The sequence below is a fragment of the Vespula vulgaris genome, chromosome 2 (assembly GCF_905475345.1).
Source record: "Vespula vulgaris chromosome 2, iyVesVulg1.1, whole genome shotgun sequence".
NCBI lineage: Eukaryota > Metazoa > Arthropoda > Insecta > Hymenoptera > Vespidae > Vespula > Vespula vulgaris.
This window is the reverse complement of record NC_066587.1, coordinates 7,033,192-7,056,227: the sequence shown is the minus strand read 5'-3', so window position 1 is coordinate 7,056,227 and position 23,036 is coordinate 7,033,192. Positions and strand designations below refer to the sequence as shown.

General features: G+C 31.0%; 2 protein-coding genes across 6 annotated transcripts in view; one reads left to right on the top strand and one right to left on the bottom strand.

Annotated features, from left to right (window-relative positions):
- The window catches only part of LOC127061422 (bone morphogenetic protein 1), a 40,251-nt gene extending 38,331 nt beyond the window's left edge, over positions 1–1,920 (top strand). For all 3 annotated transcript variants that reach the window (XM_050988265.1, XM_050988266.1, XM_050988264.1), the window contains one exon: positions 29–1,920. In XM_050988265.1, the coding sequence (XP_050844222.1) occupies positions 29–193 (165 nt within the window). In that variant the 3' untranslated portion in view covers positions 194–1,920. The remainder of the gene's footprint in view (positions 1–28) is intronic.
- A 740-nt stretch (positions 1,921–2,660) lies between these two features.
- Positions 2,661–23,032, bottom strand: LOC127061423 (protein draper). Of its 3 annotated transcripts, XM_050988267.1 has the most exons (18): positions 22,882–23,032; positions 8,830–9,083; positions 8,289–8,415; positions 7,980–8,148; positions 7,655–7,901; positions 7,423–7,543; positions 7,165–7,302; positions 6,902–7,081; positions 6,504–6,831; positions 6,099–6,206; positions 5,689–5,853; positions 5,319–5,525; positions 5,099–5,122; positions 4,651–4,980; positions 4,455–4,565; positions 4,180–4,380; positions 3,912–4,094; positions 2,661–3,847 (listed from the first exon to the last, which is right to left on the bottom strand). In XM_050988267.1, exons 2-18 carry the CDS (start codon positions 8,937–8,939, stop codon positions 3,555–3,557), a joined length of 3,042 nt encoding a protein of 1,013 aa, XP_050844224.1. In that variant the 5' UTR covers positions 8,940–9,083; positions 22,882–23,032; the 3' UTR covers positions 2,661–3,554. The 3 variants fall into 3 exon arrangements, with proteins under 3 accessions (XP_050844224.1, XP_050844225.1, XP_050844226.1); XM_050988268.1 differs by lacking the exon at positions 5,099–5,122; XM_050988269.1 differs by lacking the exons at positions 5,099–5,122; positions 5,319–5,525; positions 5,689–5,853; positions 6,099–6,206.
- Positions 23,033–23,036: the final 4 nt, after the last annotated feature.

Below are 23,036 nucleotides of genomic sequence, written 5' to 3'. Positions count from 1 at the left end.
GGACTAACAGCTGATGGCTTTGTTTCAGAATAAAACTGATTATGTATCGACGAGCGAGGCACTTCTCGTACGATTTCGAACGGACGACACGATATCGTTCAAAGGTTTCGTAGCCATTTTCGTTGCAGTAGACCGGCAAGATAGCGATGAGAGTCACGGTGGTGAGGACGATGAGGATAACGAGAATCTCTGATCCGTCGCCGGCCTCGCCAATCGATTGGGTTATGGCTTTTGAATAGTATTGCCTATAAACCCTACGATCGATCCTTCCAAACGAATGATTGAATCGTTTGCTTGTTGGATCTCGTTCGATCGTCGAGGTCTGGAAACTGAGAGACGCTCTCTCTTTTTACTTTTATTTTTTGTTGAAATCTTTCTTTTGACGATTTTTATATAGATAAAACAACGTGTTCCCTCGCTAAAGTCACCTTGCTCCGATTAGGAACTTAGGGATTCTTTTGCGAGTAAAAAAACTTAATCGAATGTGTCCCAGTATTTGGTTACTCGAAAGTCGATAAAATAGATACCGATATTATCAACTCGATCACTAAAGAGGATCTTCGAGTAATCCAAACGCATATCGCCTGCCAAAAGTCTCGGTCTTATCTTAAGCAAGTACTCAAATCGTCCAAAATAATATGTGTGTATATAGGATATTATATACGACAATTTCTTTTTGTTTCTTTTTTTTCTTTTTTTCTTTTTTTGAGAAATTATTTCAACGAGATTTATGGCTCTCTTTATTATACATATTTAATAGACATATCGAGTACTATCTTAAAAACGTATGATTGTAATAAGAAAAAAAAAAGATAATGGAAAGGAAAGAAAAGAAAGAAAATGTCGAATGATAGGAGTAGAGAAAGTTGTTTAAAGGTTTCGGTACTCGAACTATCAAACATCAGAACGTTCAATCTGAAAGTTAAAACGATAAACAACGGAAAGATGTAAAGTAACGAATGGCCAAACTGCCATTGATTATACTTAACTTATATTGTCATTGACTAGTGTTTGCGCGATGCATTTTCGTGACGAAACAATATAATTCTCCTTAATATAATATATGTATGTATATATATATATATATATATATATATATATATATATATATATTATTACATATATATATATATATGTGTGACCTTGAATTTCGGCCTATTATACGGTCGATCAACGTGCCATGTATATTTAGTTATAAATCATATTTCTCTGGATATTAACTAATTCCTTGTCCCAAAGTATACAAAGTCCTTTACCTTACGATCATGGACTCAAAGAAAAATTTTCAAAGATGACGGCGATTGTCCAACGATCTTCGAAACAACTTTCGATTGTTTCCATATATATCTTTCTCTCGATCATTCTTCACCACTGCCTCGAGATCGTGATAACAATCGATTCGAGATATCTTTTGGTATACGACGACTCGACGAACATGTCTGAAAGTAATTTATTTTTTCTTTTTCTTCCTTTTTTTTTATATATAAATAAATTTTTAAATGCACGCACTTCGAAGGTATTAATTTTTCGACATGTTCGACATATAGCAGAGGACTAATATGATAAGTTTATTCTGTATAATATAGATGTCATTTTATGGAAATAATTCACGTACGAATCGTCATAAAAAAAAAATTTGCGATTGATTATTAATAATTAACGAAGAAAGATTTTTAATCGGTCATCATATGTTATATTATATGTACCCTTAAAAATACGCTGAACGTTCGTTGTAAATAATAATGTTTAATCGTAGACACACGTCGCGACGTTTTATAGATGGTTTTTAGATTCTCGATCTTCTTATCCTGTTACGGATTACCAAGGAAACAAATTATCTTAATTAGAACAAAAGCAACAGTGTTACAACGGCAATAAAAGAAAAAAAGAAAAAAAAATGAAAAAAAAAACAAATAACAAGCACATAACATTAAGCCTACGTACACACGATTATTCCGTTATTCGAACGGTATACCCTATTAATCTTAATTCTCTGTATGTATATTTAGTAATTATTTGTTTATTTATAAAAAAAAAAGGAAAAAGACTGGCGCTAAAAAAGAACAAGGACGAAGCAACTTATTAAAAATTGGATCCTAGATTCCGTCGACCGTTTATGTAAATAGTACACTGCCTTCTACTCCGTATCCTTCCCAAAGATAATATCTTTATCTTTATCATTTTTAACACCAAGATATATATACATATATATATATATATATATATATATATATATATATATATATAATAAAAAAGACATTTGCCTCTTCGACTGAGTCAAAACTCTCGAGATTATATTTGGAAATATTATTGCGTACGTAGAATTTAGAATCTAGATTTATCCGCGCCAGTATATGAGTTAAGAATTAATATATATATATATATATATATATATATATATATATGTATATATATTTATCTACAAATATAAATATATATACATATATCTGTGTGTGTACACGCATGAAAAAAAGAATCTGTCCTTCGAAGATTAACATTGCGTATAGTCTATAGAGATGATCATGAATGTACGTAGAATTTATTGCAAGATATAATGTAAGAGCAATTGGTCGCATCGAGTTCCTTTTTTGTAAATTATATGTGATTTCGCTCTCAGAAGAAAAAAAGAACAAAAAGAAAAAAAAAAGAAAAAGACAGAATAAACGTTGCAAGTATTGTATCTCTTATCTTGATCATATATTATATATGTATATGTATGTATGTGTATATGCATTTTATGAATACGAGTTAAGGATTACAATTTTATGTAACACTCGTTATCACAGGTCGACTTATCGCACTTCTATCACCCAACAAACATATCACTTTTATTTCAAATATTTCTCAATAAAACGATCAACGAGTTTTTTTCTTTATTAAAAATACGAATCTGTTCGAATCATAGGGTAAATATTATATCCAATAACGTTAGCGAATTAACGAGATCTTTGAATCGATTCTATTGGAAAGATTCGTTTATATTATTAAATTTTATTTCACGCTTCCATGCAGCTCATTAAAGAAATCCTTCATTACACTTTCAAATGAAAAGATTTCATTCTTTTTTTCTCTGTCTCTCTCTCTCTCTCTTTCTCTCACTCTATCTCTCTCTCTCTCTCTCTCTCTCTCTCTCTCTCTCTCTCTCTCTCTCTCTCTCTCTCTCTCTCTCTCTCTCATTTTCTAAATATCAATTTCTATAATATACATACATCTATATATTGTATAAATAGTATCTATAATAATACAATTTTTCGATGTAAAAAAAAGGAAAAAAAAAAACAAAAGGATAAAAGATAAAATGAAAAAACGAATATTGCAAAATGATAAATGTAAAACGTGTGTGGATTATTCGGTCCGAAAGTATTGCTTCCACTACACGTCTTGCACTTTTTATTGCTCGCAAGTCGAAAGGCCTTGCCAATTTCGACTTCTCCTGACTCATTGTCAATGTCTCGTGTTGATGATGATGCATTATGTCACCAGAGTCTTTTTTTTGCACTTTGGCTCGAACGCAAAATAAAATCCATCGCGTGAACAATGTTGTAAGACACTTTTTAAGTTTCTCCCAGTTCAGGATCCTTGTCCTTTAGTTGACTTGGTCCAGCATCATCATCTTGTGTTTTAGGTCCAGTACCATTGGGCATTCGATGATATTGACTCTTCCAGGTGGTGCTTAATGGCCTTGGATGATCTGGATGATCGTACTCGGATTCATTTTGTTTAATCTCGTCATAGACATGTTCGACTTTCTTCCCATCCATCTCATCAATACTATGATAAACGTTTAAATTTGGATTCCCTAAATCGGCGTCTCTGTTCTTCAGATCGTATTGCAGTCCATAGGCACCTAAGTAAAAAAAATAAACAACTCGTTTTTGTCCTTTTAATTTGTTTAAGAATCTTTAATGTACCTTTACAATCGTCATCTTCTTCTATGGTTACACCAAAACCAAGTTTAACTCTCTCATTGTTAACATTTTTATTTGTACCAAGATCGTTTCTAATTTGACGATTATTCAACAACGTAGTCGTACCATCGTCGTATCTCGAAGAGCCTTGATAGGCATAAACAGGATTATCGAATTGGTTTCGATCTATAATGATATATTAGATTATTTAAAATTATTTTAAATATATTTTTTAATAATGCAGTGCAACTTATTGATCACGATCACTTACCAGGTACAGGATCAGCAATATATTGAACTTGGGCGATCTCGTTTTTCAAATCTGCCACTCTACGACGATGATAGAACCAAGCTGTCACAGTGACAGCGATCACAATAATCGCTGCGAATATACCTGCTATCATACTACCATAACCAGATTCTTCCTTTTGTTGAATATTTCTTGAAAACAGCTGTTCGTCACAATTTTCACCTGTAAGTCATATTTCTTTTTAATTATAATAATCATTTCTTTAAATATTTATCTGTTGATTATGATAAACAAACCTGTATAACCGTATCTACAGATACATCCTTCAGCAGGATGACACGTGAAGAAATCATTCTTACACTCGCAAGGTTCCATGCATTGATCACCGTAATATCCCTCAGGGCAAACTATTAACAATTATATAAAACATCATTGATGTGATATAAGACGAGTTTTATAACTTAAAATTTCAAATAACAAAGTCAAACTTACTTTCGGTACACCTGATACCTGTCCAACCACGAGAGCAACGACAATGACCATCACTGGATCTACATCTACCATGTTGACACTTGCAATGTTGTGTGCAATTGACACCGAAAGTACCCTGTTGGCACGGAGTTTGACAGAATTCACCTTGCCATCCTGGCATACATTGACATTTTCCAGTAACGTGATGACATTCTCCCCCGTTTTTGCAATAACAATGATGGGCACAATTTAAACCATATCTGTTAGGTGGACAAGGATGTTCACAGGTGAGTCCCATGTAACCAGAACGACATACATATTCGCCAGTGACATGATCACACGTCATGTTACCTTTAAAAGATAAAAACAAAAAAGATATTAGATATGAAATCAAACGTAGTAAATATCAAATTTCTCATTTTATTGAAATATTATTCGTTTGATTAATTTTAATAACTTTCATACTTACTAATTCCCTGTACGACAAGTCTCTCTGGCAGAACAAAAAGAAGCAAGAAGTGGGAGTAATATTATGTATATACAACGACTACTGTTAAAATAGGAGCAAGCGTATATTAAACACTACCCATGACCAAAAACTTATTCATTATCGTTCGTTACTATCACACACGCATATTCTCAAAGTGTATTAATTATAACATTCCATCTACTTTTAACGAAGATCTTACCGTGCTTTTTCTCTGGACACTTTTCTTTACAGCGTACACCATACATGCCTTGTTTGCAAGGCTGAGAACAATCAGGCCCTTCCCAGCCTCTCGCGCAAATACAATTTCCTGTGTCTGGATCGCAAGAACTATTGTTCATGCAGTTGCACTGTGAGTGACAATCCTCGCCGTAAAGACCCTCTGGGCATTTTGTCTCACATCGGATTCCTACGTTTTGACATTGCAGTCAATAGTGTATTGTAAACAGTATCCGAGAATAGATCCGTGATGATGATGACGATAACGATGATGAAGATGGCGATGATGATGGTGAGAACGAACGTTCGGTGGATAAATCGATGAAGATAATTAATGAAAATAACATACAAACCTCGCCAATCTGGCTTGCAAATGCAACGGCCGGTCCTTGGATCACAGTCGATGCTGTTTTCAGGATGACAATCACATTCCTGAGTACAGCCATGTCCAAAGAATCCTTTCGGGCAACGATCCTTGCAGAGTTCACCGACAAAGCCAGCCGCACATGTGCATGTGCCTATATGATTAAATAACGTGACGTGTGTTCTCCGATTTTCTTAATCTTTGTTCGTTTTATATATATATATTTTTTTTTTACAAACAAGTGTAGGTGCAAACCGAGACAAGTTAAATAGAGTAAGAATTTGTTTCGATAAGATGCAGAAACTCGAAATATTAGTGATATTAATCAATGAAAATGGGTAAGTAAATATGGTGCCAATTAGAATTTTACAACAAAAACGTTACACCCAACTCCCTTACCATTTTGTGGATTGCAGGAGGCATTATTAAAGCAGTTGCACTTGTTCGCACAGTCCTTGCCAAAAGACTTGTCGTCGCAGGGACGATCGCAGAGAACACCATCCCATCCTATCAAAATATTACAATACGTAACAATGCATTACTTACCTTCATCTGCTAGTTTTCTTTATTAACGACTTATCGAAATAATAATCTACTATTTCACGTCTACAAATTTATTAATACTGATGCAAAAAGAGAAAAAAAAAAGAGAGAAAGAAACCATTTTACGTGCATCTTACGAATTTTCTCAAATACTTTCTTAATTTTTGTTTTACTCATTTAGAGAAACAAAAAAAAAGAAACGAAATCTCTCAAGTGCGTGATCTCTTCGTTTACAAACATTTTCTAATAATTCTGTCTCACCTGCAGTGCAATTGCAACGGCCATCCTCGGGTGAACATTTAGCACCATTTTTACAAGCGCACCTTTGAACACAATCCTCTCCAAATCTATTCTCAGGACAGATTTCGCTGCAATCATCCCCTCTATAACCAGGTGCACAAATGCAAGTACCATTTATCGGAGAACATTGAGCATTGTTCTTGCAATTGCAATGTTCCTGACAGCCTTCCCCATAAGTATATAACGGACAAGTTCTACTACAAGTTTCACCGTCCCAGCCGGCTTTACAGATACAATGACCAGTCCATGGATGACAGAATTCTGTGTTATTTTGATCGCATTGGCAAACCTTCGAACAAAATTTACGTTATCCTTTATTACGTTTCTCGATTTGATTTAACAATTTTAAGTTACTTTACCTTGGAACAATTTTCTCCCCAGACACCATCTTCGCAAATTCTTTTCTCACATTTTTTACCTTCCCAACCTGGACTACAGATACAAGTACCGTTAGTCGCTGAACAAGTGGCACCGTTCCTACAATCGCATTCTTCAGTGCAATTCACACCGTATTTATCTTTCGGACAAATCTTCAAACACTGTTGGATAATCGAAAAAATTTGTTAAACCTAGATAGATAATGGCGATCAGGAACATTAGTATTATCTACAAAAGTGTTTACTTTGTCATCATAAAAACCAGGTTTGCATTGACACTCTCCGGTAACGTGATGACAGTCACCACCGTTGTAACAATCGCAGATCATCGAACAATTTCTACCCCAAAAACCTTCCGGACAACGATGAGCACATACAGAACCCTACGATAATTTCAAGATAATTATTTTATCTACTTAAATGTAAATAATATGTGAATGAACAATGATCATTTGTATGATATCACAATGTATAAAGAAAATACAAATTACTCATACACCTACCATCCAACCAGGCGAACAAAAGCAATCGCCAGTTGTTGGAATGCACGATCCACCATTTTGACACGTACAATCTGACTTACATTCATTCCCATGTTTACCAGCAGGACAAAGATCATCGCACCTACAAGTTACAGCAATTTTTTACTTTATATGTACCTAATCGTTGTTAATGAAGAAATATATATATATATATATATATATATATATATATATAATTAAAACAGAAACTTACAAAGGACCTGTGTAACCAGGAGCACAGTGACACTCTCCAGTTATGTGATGACAACTTCCACCATTTCTACATCGACATTGCTCGCCACAATCCTGACCGAACTTATCTGGAGAACATGTCTGATCACAGTACTTGCCTTTCCATCCTCTCGCACACATACACTTCCCATCGAAAGGATCACAGGTTGCATTATTTTGACACATACAATCTTCTTGACAATTTCCACCCCATTTTCCCAATGGACATTCTACGATAAAATAAATAAAAAATTTTGTTCAACTATTAGGATCTAACTGTGAAATCTTTTAAGGAATAAAAAGCTTACTGAAGTCACAGAGGGGTCCACCATAACCAGATTCACATTTACAGACGTCCGGTGCGATACAAATTCCATGTCGACAATTTTTCGAACAAATAGGAATACAACGATCGTGACTTGTTGTTTCAGTATAACCACTGCAACATTCCTCTACTGGTTTTTGCTTCGTTATTTCCTAAATTGTAGAGGAAGATGAAAAATCAAGGGATCAGTGCATGCACATATACATATATGGTAAAACTTAGAAGTACATATATACATATATACATTGAACAAGGTAAAAGTGGAGCAAAGCAAACGAGTTGGTAAGCTAACCTGTTCCTTATAGATGGTTTTAAAGACAACTTTGTATTTGGAACATCTCGGTGGGAAGCTTAGACACCATGTATTCTCTCGTATGGTGTAAGGTTTCTGCTCTGATACTTTTACAGTGATCTTGTATCTAAAAATATGTTCTTTCGTATATGCACTAATTCTTTGATAAGATTAGAATTCATTTATTAACTAGTTATTTCGTCATAACGATTAATCTATCTAGGATGATCTACTGTACTAAATTTGAAAAATTCATTACTACGAATATAAATCGAATGTAACTGAATATAAAAATTGAAATAATCCAATAATTAGGTGGTAATTTAAATTTAGTTAATTCAACAAATTAAAATTTACTACGAATAAAATGATCATTGAGTTAAATAATAAATAAAAAATAATAAAAACTATTGTATTAGAATATAATTCATTTATGAACTGTGTTGATCATGAGTAAGTTTTTTAAAATTAGTGTGAAAAAGTCAGTAAATACTTTGACAAAAATAATCGAAAAAAAAATTAATTTAAAGATTATACTCACGTATCTTGACGCGTGCAAACATTCGGTCCTTCGAGTACAGCCAAAGTACACGTACAGATCAGTGCTATCACCACAAACGTAGATATCATACGCTCCGATAAGACAGCCATTTCGAGTGAAAGATGATCGTCACGATGATTACTATTATGATTATTATTAAACAGTTTTTTCACATTGCTTTTACGTGTAACGAGATACGTTCTCCACCGAGGATCTTTCTCAATGTATATCCAAGCGAGAACACATCCTTTGATCTGTAAATGAGAAACAAAAATTTTAGAGAAATTATATATAAAATTATATAGGTGTATATAAATATATATATTTTAATTAAATATAACAAAAATTATTCTCAATTTTTAGAAGATTTTTTGAATATTTATATAGACGTCAATGCACTTTTTGACACATAAATTTAAAAAGAGAAGAAAATTTTTACAATCAGTTGCAATTGAAGCAAATGTATATTATACGCGCATTTATCATTATGATTATTATTATTAATTAGTATTAAAAGATCTCTTTAGATCGTTCTATCATATGTAATAAAATATGTTCTCAATCGAGAATCTTTATCAATGTATATACTGGACAACAACGCATCCTTTGATCTGCATACTTAAAAAGAAAAAAGGATATATGTATTTAGTAGAAATTGTAATTGGAACATATACGAATAGAAGAAATTTAATATTGTATACATTTAATCATTATTATTGTTACCATTATTATTAATTAAAATTATTAACTTTACGTCTGTACTTGTTTAGTAATTTTTTAAAGATAATTGATTCAAATATTTAATTACTTAAAAAAATGTCATGTGTACCAGAAGAAAAATTATAAATCATTGAACTTCCGGTTTTACCGGAAGTCGGATGTTTTATTTCGTACTCTTGGAATATTTGACATCATGAAATTTTCCTTAATATATTTTTTTTCTATTGCTTCTAACAAAGAAGATATTAATCCGGCCCTTAATTTATAATTAATCCCAAAATTTATAATAATATTATGAGCTGTTATTTATTGAGTTAATTTTTTAAAACATTTAGTCGGTATTTTAAATAAATGATCAGTATCGATAATAAAGTATCAGTACGTAATATAAGTGATGTAATCCTACTTAATTATTTATATCGAACAAATAAATAGAAGTTTATATATATCTAATCACATGATGATGATGATGATTATTATTATTATTATTAAACGATCTTTTTAAATCGCTTTTATATTTTTAACGAAACACCATCTCAATTGAGTATCTTTCTTAATTCATATGCAACAACGTATCTGTTCATTTAACAATATAAAAAGATTCATTTAAAAGAAATAGTAACTCGAGCAGATTTGCGTGTAAAAAGAATAGATTATGTCGATATTCGAGAAATGAAACCGGTTGTAGCTACGAGCGTCATTACATTATAAGAACATAATGATTCGCGGAAAATCTATCTCTATTATCTGCTAGACTTTAAACCATGAATGAATCATATCCGATCTCGCTTTTTAAGGAGAATTAAAGAAAGAAAAAGACAGAAAGAGAGAGAGAGAGAGAGAGAGAGAGAGAGGCAGAAAGAAAAAAAATTTCTCTGAAGTTATCGGATATCAAAACATGTTGACGCATATTATACGCACCATTGGCCGATCATTCATACGACTTTCTTCCAAGTCACATATCACTTGAAAAAATATCTACCCTTCAATAAGAAAAAGCGGTATTATAAAATAATATAAAAAACATATTGCCGCTATTATCCAAATGAAAAAAATTTTCAGATGAACGCGTAGTCTTTCGAAAAGATGCTAAATCTGACAATAAATAAATATAAAAGATATATAGATTCATAAACCGAACGAGTCATGAAGTCGTCTGAATCTTATCTTTAAAATAGCAATTTGTCATTCATGAAGCTGTATATTCACTTCGAACAAGGAACCCCACATGCAATCGTTTAATCGTTTCAAATGTCTGCGACCAATAAGCATTCTTTTTCTTTTTATATATTTTTTCTAATTACTCCTTGTTTTTTCTTTCCCTTTCTAATTTCATAATCGTCCTCGCACTTACTTCGTCAAAAGTCATTAAACATTCAATCGGAAATATTCAATCATCGAACATTGATGTGAAATACTTCTGAATCGCTCGATATCACAACATATACGAATACGAATACGCTTGTAATTCTAAACTACGAATAATAAATTTGTTATTGTTAAAGAACACAATCACAATGAAACGCGAAGCTCGTGCAACGAAATAAATTAAGAATAATTAATCAACAAAATATTATATATTAAATTCGATTTTGAATATTTATTGTATTTTATTGTTCGATCTTGCAACTATATGGGCTCAATTTTCATTTATTTTTTATTTTCATTCATTGAATTTTTCATTCATTCATTGAAATGTTGTTTTTAAATATCAAATTTTTAAACGATGAGATTTATTAGAGTATAATGTCTCTACAAATACGACTCGAATTCTTCCTTCTATACCTTTCATTAAATTCGATCTTCGAGAAATAAATTTAAAAGGAAATCTAAAAATATATATGTAAGTATGTAACAAAAGCACTTTACATAGCGATGATTTTCAATTACACGATGTAAAATTTAATATACTGATATATGAATCACATGACATTATTTATTCATATCAGAGAATTTATTTTCTTTGGACATTGTCAAAGTAGCAAAAAGTTATAAAAGAAAATTGAAAAAAAATGATTCTAAAAGAAATAATGCTCTCAGTAAGCATCGGTAAAAATCTAAAAATAACGTTGAGAATATGCAGATACAAAATAAACAAATAACAATTCGTGAAATGAATGAACATTTGTGAAACGTGCCGGGTTTGTTGATCCGTTGATATAACTCAGCACATCCACAACCTCCTACGATTTTATCTTTGGAAACGCCTAACACTTAAGCCATAGCAAATGAAATAAAAAAAGAAATAAAAAAGAAATAATGTTTCTCCGATCATGGACCGAATTCTCATTCAGAAACTCACACACGTGTTAAACATACTATGCAACAGCTACGATAATTAATTTTTGTCATCGCGTGACTCGTTTCGTGATTCATATATGCGACAGTAAATCAATTGGCCTCTTGTTCGAGTAGTCGCAACCGGAAGTGAAAAATCAACGAGAGAAGAGTATTCGCGGAAATATTTAAAAGGGAGAGTTATCGGAAGGTGTATTAACAAAAAAGAGAGAGAGAGAGAGAAAAGAAAATGAAAAATGTTCAATATTAAAAACTTTCTTTTTAATTGTTTAATTAATTTAATAATTGATTAGAATTGAATTACTTTTTCCATCATTTTTTTCCATCTCAAAGAAATCGCTCTTTTCCTTTTTTTTTTTCGTATCAAATTGTTTGATCAACTAATTAATTCAAACTAAATTATCTGTAAACGATCAATTTTTTCCATAATTGGACTAAATCAAAAGGCTATCAATGCTCGATAATACTGAGTTGATTTTGCTTGAAGATTTTTTTTCGCTAATTAATTTTATAATATTTGCTGTATTAAAAAAATCTAAACAAGTCATTTCAGTCACAATAAATGATTTGAAAGTTTTCTGAAAAATAATTATAAATCTAAGAAATAAATATGGCTTAATAATTGTACAATATAAAAGTTGTTTTATATTAAATATTGTTAGTAATTTTTTCAAAATATATCTGACAATATTATAGGATGTATTGTGTGTTTAATTAATGTTTTATCAGTTTGAAGATTGATAAATTGTTTCCATATAACTTAGTCCAATTTTTTTTCTCCTGTACTGAAAGAATCGTTCACTTCTTTTTTTTCTTTGTTTCAAAAGTTGCATGCAATCTCGAACTCGTACGAAATACATACTTTCACGTTTTTGAATTAATAATTAACGTGAGATTTACGTGACACGCAACGTGTAACGAAAAGTCACGGGACGATTTCGTGAAACTTCACAGTAAAACATAATTCAAGGATTGTGTAAATCATAATTCATAATAATTATATACCTTTATGCTAATAATCGGCTAATAATCGACTAACTTTATATACTAATTTCAAAGTCATCTTAATGGAAATTTTCAATAATTTTTATTTCTTTTTGCGAGAGATAAAAAACTGTGATAATTTGCTAATAATATCAATCGATTCGATGTAAAGTGTTTCAAATGACAAACGTTATCCTTGAAATAAAGATGCTCATTGTCATAGGATCGCAACGCATGAATCAAATGGGCAATGACTAATCCGCAAAGTATGAACAAATAATAATCAATTTCTTTATGTTTCTTTATTTATTCGATCCATCCAGAACAACGGATAAAGTGATATATATCGGAATCGTATTTTTAATTATTACTGAAGCTTTTGTGAAATAGTCTGTCCAACCCTTTTACAACTTCAACCCTCTTTAATCCTTTGTCTTTATCCCCTAAGTGCTAAAGGATTTCGTCATAGGGATCTCATACTAAGTATTTTCAACATTTTCGTACTTACTTTTAACATCTATACATCACCATTTATGTATGTAGGTAACAAATTATCATATATTATAGGATATAATCATTATTATCACGTACCTACATTATGTATGTACATACATATAACTCTATTGATTTATATAATGTATAACTGTGTACTAGTATAATTGTGTACAAGTGAAGTAGTATATCTCTACGTTATACATACATTCCTATCCGCTTATATCATTCAACTCTAAAACTTATAAACTTTTTTGTATCTATAAACAAATTTTAATATATTTATATTAGTTTTATACTATAATATACATATATATATATATATATATATATAAATATATATATATAATTTAATCTAAATAGAAGTTAATCGATTTATGAAACGTATTATCATACAATATTTAATACGTTCTCTTTAAAAATATATTCATAAAAATACTTTGAAAGTTATTTTTAAAAAATGAAGGTTTATCCTAAGAAAAAAAAATAATACAATAAAATAAGATACGTTCTATAATTTGCGAATGGGATCTCAGAAAAATCAAAATTGTTAAATTCCTCGTACTCGGTTACACTCGTTGATCTTTCTATTATCTAGTCATTCAAGATGAGCCATCCACGCTCTTCTAATTCACGCTTCTCCAATCACAGAATCATGCATTTCTTGCAAGTTTCTTGAGATACGAATAAGGTTTCCTTGATTTAACGTTCGTTTTCTTACCTCTGTCTTATCTATCGCATAAAACATCACAAATAGCATCACAAGAGATAAGTTAACTTCAGTATTTCTCAATCTTCTTCATCCTTGTAAAATTTTTTTATTATTTTATGAAATATACGAATCATAGATGGAAAAATTCTTTCCACGATGACGACAATTCTTATAACCTTCGAGCTAAGCTAATTGGATGTTACTATAAAACAATTTCCCTATTTCGAATTTCTTTTATTAGTTAGACCGTATAAGATAATACAAAATATCTAATCTAGTTAAATGATAAAGTATTTCTATTCTTTCTATAAATATCTTACGAGTACTACGCCAATGTTCGAGCCAGCTGTGTAGCATGATCATGTTTCTATCAGGGGTACGTAACACGTGTTGACTATACACACATACACAAACATCCTGTATTCTTGAAAATATTCATTTCCTGTAACACGTACATACATAAGATATATATATATATATATATATATATATATATATATATATATTATTATTATTAAAAAAAATACAATTTAAAATAAATTGTATCATTAATACAATATATAAATTTTTCAAATCAAAGGAGAACATTGAGCACCTCTGTTTTAAATCCAGACAGGTCTCTCTCTCTTTTTCTTTCTCTCTCTCCTCTCCCTCTCTCTCTCTCTCTTTCTCTCTCCCCCCCTCTTGTACGTGTATACACGCGAAGAGGGATCTATAGAGCCCCTCTAATGACGAAGCTGTACGTATGATGTACAGGCGAATAGTCGCATTACGAGCGCATGAGAATGATGCGGGAGTGCACAAGAGAAGTGCAACGAGAGAGAAAGACATAGCGTAATAAGCGGACTTTAACAAACAAGGCATTGATTATTTTCGTCTCTATTGTCTCCTATGCATTTATCATAAATTCTACGAAAAATTAATTATGAAAAAATTCTAAATATTTTGTCATATATTTTGTCATACGTATAAAAAATTGAATTAAAAAAGAAAAAAAAAGGAAAAAAGCGGAGAGAAAAAGAATCGTTGACGTCAACAACATCGTATCGTCATCGTTGATAATAAGACTGATTTTATCAAAATTACTGCATATCAGACGGTTAATAAGAAAACAAAATAAAAGAAAAGAAAGAATAAATTATTTTATGAGAAAATATTTTTTTTCGACTAACTCGTATATGCGGTATTTGCTTTGGTCGATTATCCATATGTATGTTTACGCGATTTATCAAGAATGTTTGAAAAAACATTGTCCTCTTGAAGAGGTACACACACACACACATATATATATACATGATATAAAGACAAACAAGTACGAGATGACACGTGAATCTCATGCGTAGGCGTTAATGCCACTTGACTGACTGTGGGTGTAATGTGTACGTGTGTGTTTTTGCATATATATATGTATATATAAATATATATATATACATATATGTACGTAGCGTATGCGATGACAAAACGGAGCCATAGAAGGTAATAAAAGAAGAACTATGCATAGAACATCGTGAATTTTCTCAGTTATATAATCGTGACATTTCAATTTATTAATTTTTTTGTCTCCTATGTCTTCTTTATTTTTCTTCTTTATTCTTCCAACGCTTGCAAAAAAGAAACAAGCGGAAGAATTTCTTCCCGTATTTCGAGAAGAATTTCTAAAGTGATTGAAAAATCGAGGATACAATTGATCTTTTATTATCGAGATTTCATAATAGTGTCTACCTAAAATAAAACGAACTTCGACGAGAGCCAAGAGAAAGTTTGTCTTCGAATTTTTTGTCGGACGATTTGATCGACCGTACCATTACTGTTTTAATTTTTAAAACAATCTATCGTCTGGTTGCACAGCATATTTTAATTTAAATATTATACATTTATTTATTTAAGTGTTTTTACAATTTTATTTTATTTTCTACAGATAAAATTAATTATTAGCTTATGCTCGAAATTTATCATGTTTCACATTTTTAAGTATAAAATATTATATATATATATATATATATATATATATATATATATATTATATAAGTATAAAACTAATATAAATATATTACAGTGTAATTATATACTATTGTAAGTAATATTATATAATTCTCGCATTATATAATTAATTTATAGTTAGGAAAAAAAAATTGTATCATTGACTGTTAAATGATATAAGCAAATGTAAATGTACGAATATATTATATAAATGTAGAAAAATACTATATTAAACGTAAACAAGAGTCGTTATGACGAAAGGATAAACAAATTGATTCGATACGAAATTATTCTAATAAAATCGGCTACGATCACGACCGAGACGATCGAGATATCGTTCGATAATGTTCTATGAGAAGACAAGAGGGGTCCGACCCTTCTATACCGACTAGAAGGGAGTTAATTCGTTTACGTCGAAAAAAGGGAGAGGTAGAGAGACGATGAAGAAAGACAGAAAAAGAGAGAGAGAGAAAGAGAGAGAGAAAGAGAGATAGTAAATTTTCAGGAGCGTAGCAAGTACCATACAACTGCATAGTGTCGATCTGGAAACTGTGAGTCACAGGATGTGGGGCGACATCGTGATAAATTTTTAACAAAATTATTCATCTCTCTCACTCTCTCTCTCTTTCTTATTACGGGATATGCATCATTGTTCATAGTAATCATCAAACTCCATGGTAAAAACAAAGGATGCTGAAAGAGAGAACAATGATCTGATCGTTTCCTGAAGTCGATCTTAATATAAGAAAATTGAATTATCTGACAGCAAAGGAAGCAAATATTTATTTTTAATCTTTTTCATTTACTTTCTCTTTCTACTTCTCATTTTGATTTATCTAATCATTCAGAGGATATTGAACTTAGGAAGCACGAGATAATAATAAATAGATTCGAAAATTCTGGTTGTTATCATCAGATAAAAAAGGGAAAAAGAGAAACAGAGGAAAAGTCTGAGTTGATTCAATGATTAAAACTAAATTTATAAACTTTGATTGTGTGTATTTATTTCTAATGAAACCCGGCCTGCAATAATTACATACGGATATCTATATTAAAATGCAGTTTTCTGTCAAACCGTTAGTTTATATCGTTATATCAATTAAAATTAATAAAAATTAAAAAGAAATAATAATATTTCTGATTCCTCCAACTTTTAAGTATGACATCTGAAAATATTTCAACTGAGCTGAACTTTTTCTTCCTTTTTCTTCTTGAAGAAAAAGCGAACGCATTTCAATCGAAGTTTCAGTCGAAGAGAAAGAATTCGACAACAAGGTAATTTATTAGCCGAGTTATTTATTTCACGATGCGTTTTGCGCAATCCCCAGAAATGCACACGGCCTGGTGAAGAAGTGAAAGTCGGTCCAACGACAACTAACGTAATACATTTTGCCGATAAGGATATAGAAGGTGATGGATCGAAAAAGTAAAGGATGGAAATATCTCTTTCTCTTTTTATATCCTATGAGATACGAAATCGACGAGGTGTCCCACGTATAATTCGTGTTATGCGAACCTAACCCGGAAACATTAGCTTTCTGACTTGAGACTATATTAACTCGATTATATCTTCTCGAGGACTTCCTGGACAGTCTAATCTTTAGAAGAAAGTTACTTATACGTATACGCATGCATGTATCTCCGATAAGTAAGATTATCGTTATTCGTTTCATAAGTAGATTAATATATAAAAAGAAAATTATGCATATATTACTTTGAATAAAATCTCGAACGAGAAAATCAACCAAGTACCTGTACCAAAAATGAAATAAAAAAATAAAAAAATTAATAAAAAACGATAAAAGAAGAGAGTATTATATTAATTCATAAATAAGTGCCATAAATAAATTTATTACCATAAAACGATACTTATTTATAAGTCACTGTAATAGCAAAATGATAAAATCAGGAATTCTGATTATAAAATACCACATTTATTCTATTTATATAACTATAGCAAAAAAAAATCTATACATTTTTTATTCTTCTCCTATATTTATTTCTTATTTTTGGAACGAACAGCAGACTTTTCACTACGATATTTTATTCAGATTTCAAAGTAACAAATGTCTCTCAACAAAAAGTCTTGCTTTTATGAAGAACGTAAAATATAGAGAGAGAGATAAAGAGAGAGAGAGAGAGAGAGAGAGAGAGAGAGAGAGAGAGAGAAAGATGCAATCTCAGTTCATACATTTTCCATGCTTTCCATCGTACATCTCTGTTTAGTGAGATAGTCGTCCTTGACCTCAAAGCTAAATCGATCAACTGCAGTGGGATGCTTCACCTAGCAAGTATTACTGCAGTTAATTGCAACTCTTGTTTATTCCAAATTCATTGATTTAAATTTTAATATATTTTTTCCAATTAGCCAATACTCATTTTAAAAATAGACTTAAATTTAATAGGGATTTAAATGTTCTTTTTCTTTAGCAAAACTTCTTCATCCGTAAATTCCCATTTAAAAAGATTTAAATTTAGGAGAGACATGAATGTTAACATACTTATTGTATATAAAACTTTTCAATCCGTAAATACTTTTCTTAGAAAAAAGAATGTAGATTTAGACAAGATATAAGTTTTACCGTAGTTGTTATTCACGAAACTTTTCTATTCTTAAATTCTCGTGACAAGAAAAGGTTTGAATTTAAAAGAGATATAAATTTTAATATAGATGTTGTTTATTTGTTGTTTACGAAACTTTTCCAGTTATAAACTAAATATTATATATAAAACAGAATATATCAGTAACAATCAGATTATTATTCGAAGATAAACAGAGTTATGAGTTAAGATAACGAAATAAGAAAAATAGATAAAGCATATAAAAAGAAAAGAAGAAAATGAAGAAAAAATCCGAAAGAAATTCTTTTTCCTTGTGTATTTTCGAAACGTCATTCTTAAGCCTCTCTCGCTCGAAGGTCGCAACATATCTTATTCTTTCGTGATGGAATGCAAAGTAAATCCCGAACTCTGAATTTTGATTCTACGATACATTCGACTCGCTTTTGATTCGACTTCTTTTCAACGATTTTCAACCTTTAGGACTTTCAAATCTCTCGGGCAGTTATTGACAAGATTAAAAAAAAAAAAACAGAAAGAAAAAAGAAAAAGAAAATCTTACTGACAGAACGTGACGAAACATGACGATCGTTTAAAATAGTAAAATTATTGTTTCGAGAGCTCGTGATTTAGTTCCCCCTCTTTTTACGAATCCCTCAACGGATGCAAGGGAACGTTGACCCTTGAACAATAATCAAACGACTAAAAGATTGACTTTAATACTGTTATCATTGAAATTATCAACGTCACTATCTGCCTTGTATTCCTTTTAAAAATTAAATATATCTACTGATCATACGTCAAAGGAAAAAAAAAGAAAAATAATAGACCTTTATCGCCATTTTTCAACTTAGATTTAAATGACCAAGTACCGTTCGAAAAAAGGCGGGAAATCGAATTCCGCTAACGAGACCCACTCTTAAACGAATTCTACTGCGAGTTCTTGGAATGTTTCGATACAAAAATGGCCTTCGTGTAATTCGCTGTATGTTAAAGCCGTTATATACAACAACAAACTTCTCGCATTTATTACTATTCTCGGAAACACAGTTGTTACGTGAGAATGAACGAACGAACATTGTTCTCATTTCAAAGTTTTCTTCGTTATCGCGTTGTCCATTTTCCTTTTTCTCAGTCGTAAGATAACATTTAAATTGATCTTAGTATCTTCGGTGTGTTCATTGCTCGGTTGGATACTCGAATCTTTTTTTGCTTCAGTCAAGAAAAACAGGGATAGGAAGAAAAAGAGACAGAGAGACATTTATGAGTTTCTTTTAACGATTAACTCGCGAAACCGTTAATACATACGTACATATGTACATACATACATACGATACATAGAAGGCTTCTCCGTTCACCATGAATTCGGTCAACTAACGTTCTCTACGCCTTCTCGCAACTAGTCGCATAAGTTTCCATTCGAAAGCCTTCGTAGAACATTCTAAATATTTTTACGATTGAACGAAGTATTACTTAACTCGAAAGATCGTAAAGATTGTCAATCGTCTGTGTAATTATAAAAGACAATTGTTTTTAAGATAATATTCTCGATTTACAGCTTAGATTTATTATTACAAAATAGATTCTAATTATTATATTCGTTATATCATATATTTATACAATTTTTAAATTTCCTATCGACCGGGCGATTATATTAATCCGAAAGATTGTAAAAATTGTCGATCATCCGTATAATCATAAAGCTAAATTTCTTTTCAGAGATGATATTATCGATTTCCGATTTAAATATGTCATTTAAAAGAAAATAATGAAATATTACATTAGTTACAATTTTATATATTTATATACATTCGAAATATTCTATCGATTCAACGATTGATCTATCAATCAATCTTAACTCGAAAGATCATAAAAATCAACAATCATCACAATTATTAAATTCGACTTATGAAATGTATCATTGTAAAAAAAAGAAGTTAATAAATATAACGACATATCCTTACACATATATATATAACATTATATCACAAAGAATTAGACGAAACAATCACGACTTTCAATGTTAAATCAATCAATACATTCGAGAATTCACTTATACGCTTAACCTTTGAAACATAAATTTTAAAAATCATACCTGGAATGTTAGATGATGTAATTCGCAAAGGGTATTAAGAGTATTAAAAAAGAAAAAAAAAACAAAAGGAAAAAACAGAATATTTCTTCACGCCTCTTTTCTACACCTCCTTTTTCTCTTTATCATATATACTCTCCCTTTCTCTTCTTCTCTCTGCTGCCATTAATAACATGGCAGCATTATTCCAACGAAGCATAGAACGTAGCAAGTATAAAGACCAGCGGCAGTTCATTGAGCGAGACTCCGATGGAAAGCATACGGGCAAGATGGCCTCGTTCTCTTTCTCTCTTTCTCTTCTATTCTCCCTATCCATCGTTTCTTTTTTTCCTTTCATTAAGCATTGCATCTCAGTGAGCATTGTCAAGGTGCTCTTTCGCTTCCATTTATACGCGACGAAATGGAGCAGGTCGTCGGACTTATTCAAAGATCGCATTGTTCTCCAAGCTTTTCAAAACATTGCAAAAATAATGATTCGTTGATTTTGTCGATTGAAAAAAGAAAAAAATAAAATGGAACGGTAAAAAAAATCGTTCAACTTTTTATTTAATGTATTATTAATTTTATTAAGAGAAAACAAAGTCGAACCGAAAGGAAATAATAAATAATTTTCTATTACAGACGGACGCACATAGAAAAAAAGACATTTATTATTAGAGATAAAAGATAATCGATAAATAACGATTAGATCTTCCGATCGACAATAAATATCCAATGATGAAGGAATAAAACGAAAAGTTAGATTAAAATTAGAAATAGAACGAAGTAAAAGCGAAGTAAAGGCGAACTTGTGACGTAATGATCAACGTTAGACTTTTCTTATTATTCTTTTGATTAATTCTCGATATGCAAAAGAAAAAAAAAAGAAAGAAAGAAAGAAAAGAAACGGAAAGAAATGAAAAGAAAAAGAAAAAATTATAATCTCGAGCGTATGCGTCATTGGCTTCACTTGAATGAATATACAAAAGAATTTTAACGTATGACCGAACACTGTTTTCGATCTTTGACCCTAGAACTCGATGCAAAGATATACGACATTTACGAGCGATGCTTCTTCTGTCCTATGATTATCTTTTCTTATTTCTTTTTATTAAAATAAGATACAATTTAATTTGATTATATTATCTATTTAGTCTGTATTTATACGGAAGCTTTTATTGAGAGAAAGAAAAAAGAAGAAAGAACGTTTTGATATGAAATTGTCGTCGAGAACATTTAACACTATTACGTGGAATCGAAAAGACAATGATCATTTTTATAAGAAATATAAAGATATCATTAATAATTCCGTCATTGTCTTTATCGCCGTCAATTATAATATTTCTTTTACTTGTTGCATGATTATTCCTTTTTTATGCAATTTTTCTGATCTACGCGTGTGTATCTGCGCATGTGTGTGTATATATGTGCGTATACGTAAAATGTTTATATCCATAAATTTTTGTTTCCTCGTAAAGTGTACATTCCCTAGCCAACAAACAATCTCTAGAAAACAAACAAGGATAATATTTCTCACGCTACGGGTGCCGTTATATGTATCTAACGTGAGTAAATACTTGCATCCCTATGCTTCCGTGTTTGTCCTTTATACCTGGAACTCCGACGAAAAAGTAAGAAACGTTCGAAGAATCGACACGAAACGCATTCATTTAAGATCGAGGAACGTATATAAGCTGCAAAGAGAAAACCGGTTTCTTCCCTGACCGATCGTATTTTTACTCGAATGAAGAACACTCGAGTAACCTTCTCGGAACTCTAAGCAAGTTCTTGCGATTGTAAATTAATCAAAGATCAATCCTACCAAAGTAAAGCATTGAATTTAATGATATCTACGAGTCAATCAAAAATAAATTATCTTCGTTGTGATTATAAAATCGTCCTAGATATGCCAGTCTTATCAAAATGTATAAACATTATTAAATTTGATATCGTGGGAAACAATGAAGCATCATTGCAAAAAGAACAGAAATCATTCGTAACGAAGCTAACTACGCTTTATCGAGAACTTCCTGATCAATTACTCAACTACGTCATGACGAACATTTATTAACTTCCTTCAATTTTGAATTTCATTGTTTTACCCAAAAGCGAATAAAGATCGAACTTTTAATCGTACGACGTGAAAAACAACTTTCTTGATGAGAAATATTGAAAGTTAATCTTGAAAATATTTCAACATCAACTATTTATTATTAATTATTTTGAGCTTACTTACCTTCTTCTCGTAATCCGATAGTTATTCCAAAATTAGTTCACCTACTTTACGGTAGCTTTAAAAACACTCACAAATTGACTTCACGATTCAAACTACAAGCTCTCACATCAGCGTTCAAAGTTCTACTGTTATGTTCTACTAAACTCAATTAAGAA

Coding starts and splice junctions, on each gene's coding strand:
- LOC127061423 (XM_050988267.1), bottom strand. CDS start 8,939: ATGGCTGTCTTATCGGAGCGTATGATATCTACGTTTGTGGTGATAGCA. Junction 7,902..7,979: donor TGGACCCCTCTGTGACTTCA/GTAAGCTTTTTA, acceptor ATTTTATCGTAG/AATGTCCATTGGGAAAATGG. Junction 4,566..4,650: donor AGGTATCAGGTGTACCGAAA/GTAAGTTTGACT, acceptor AATTGTTAATAG/TTTGCCCTGAGGGATATTAC.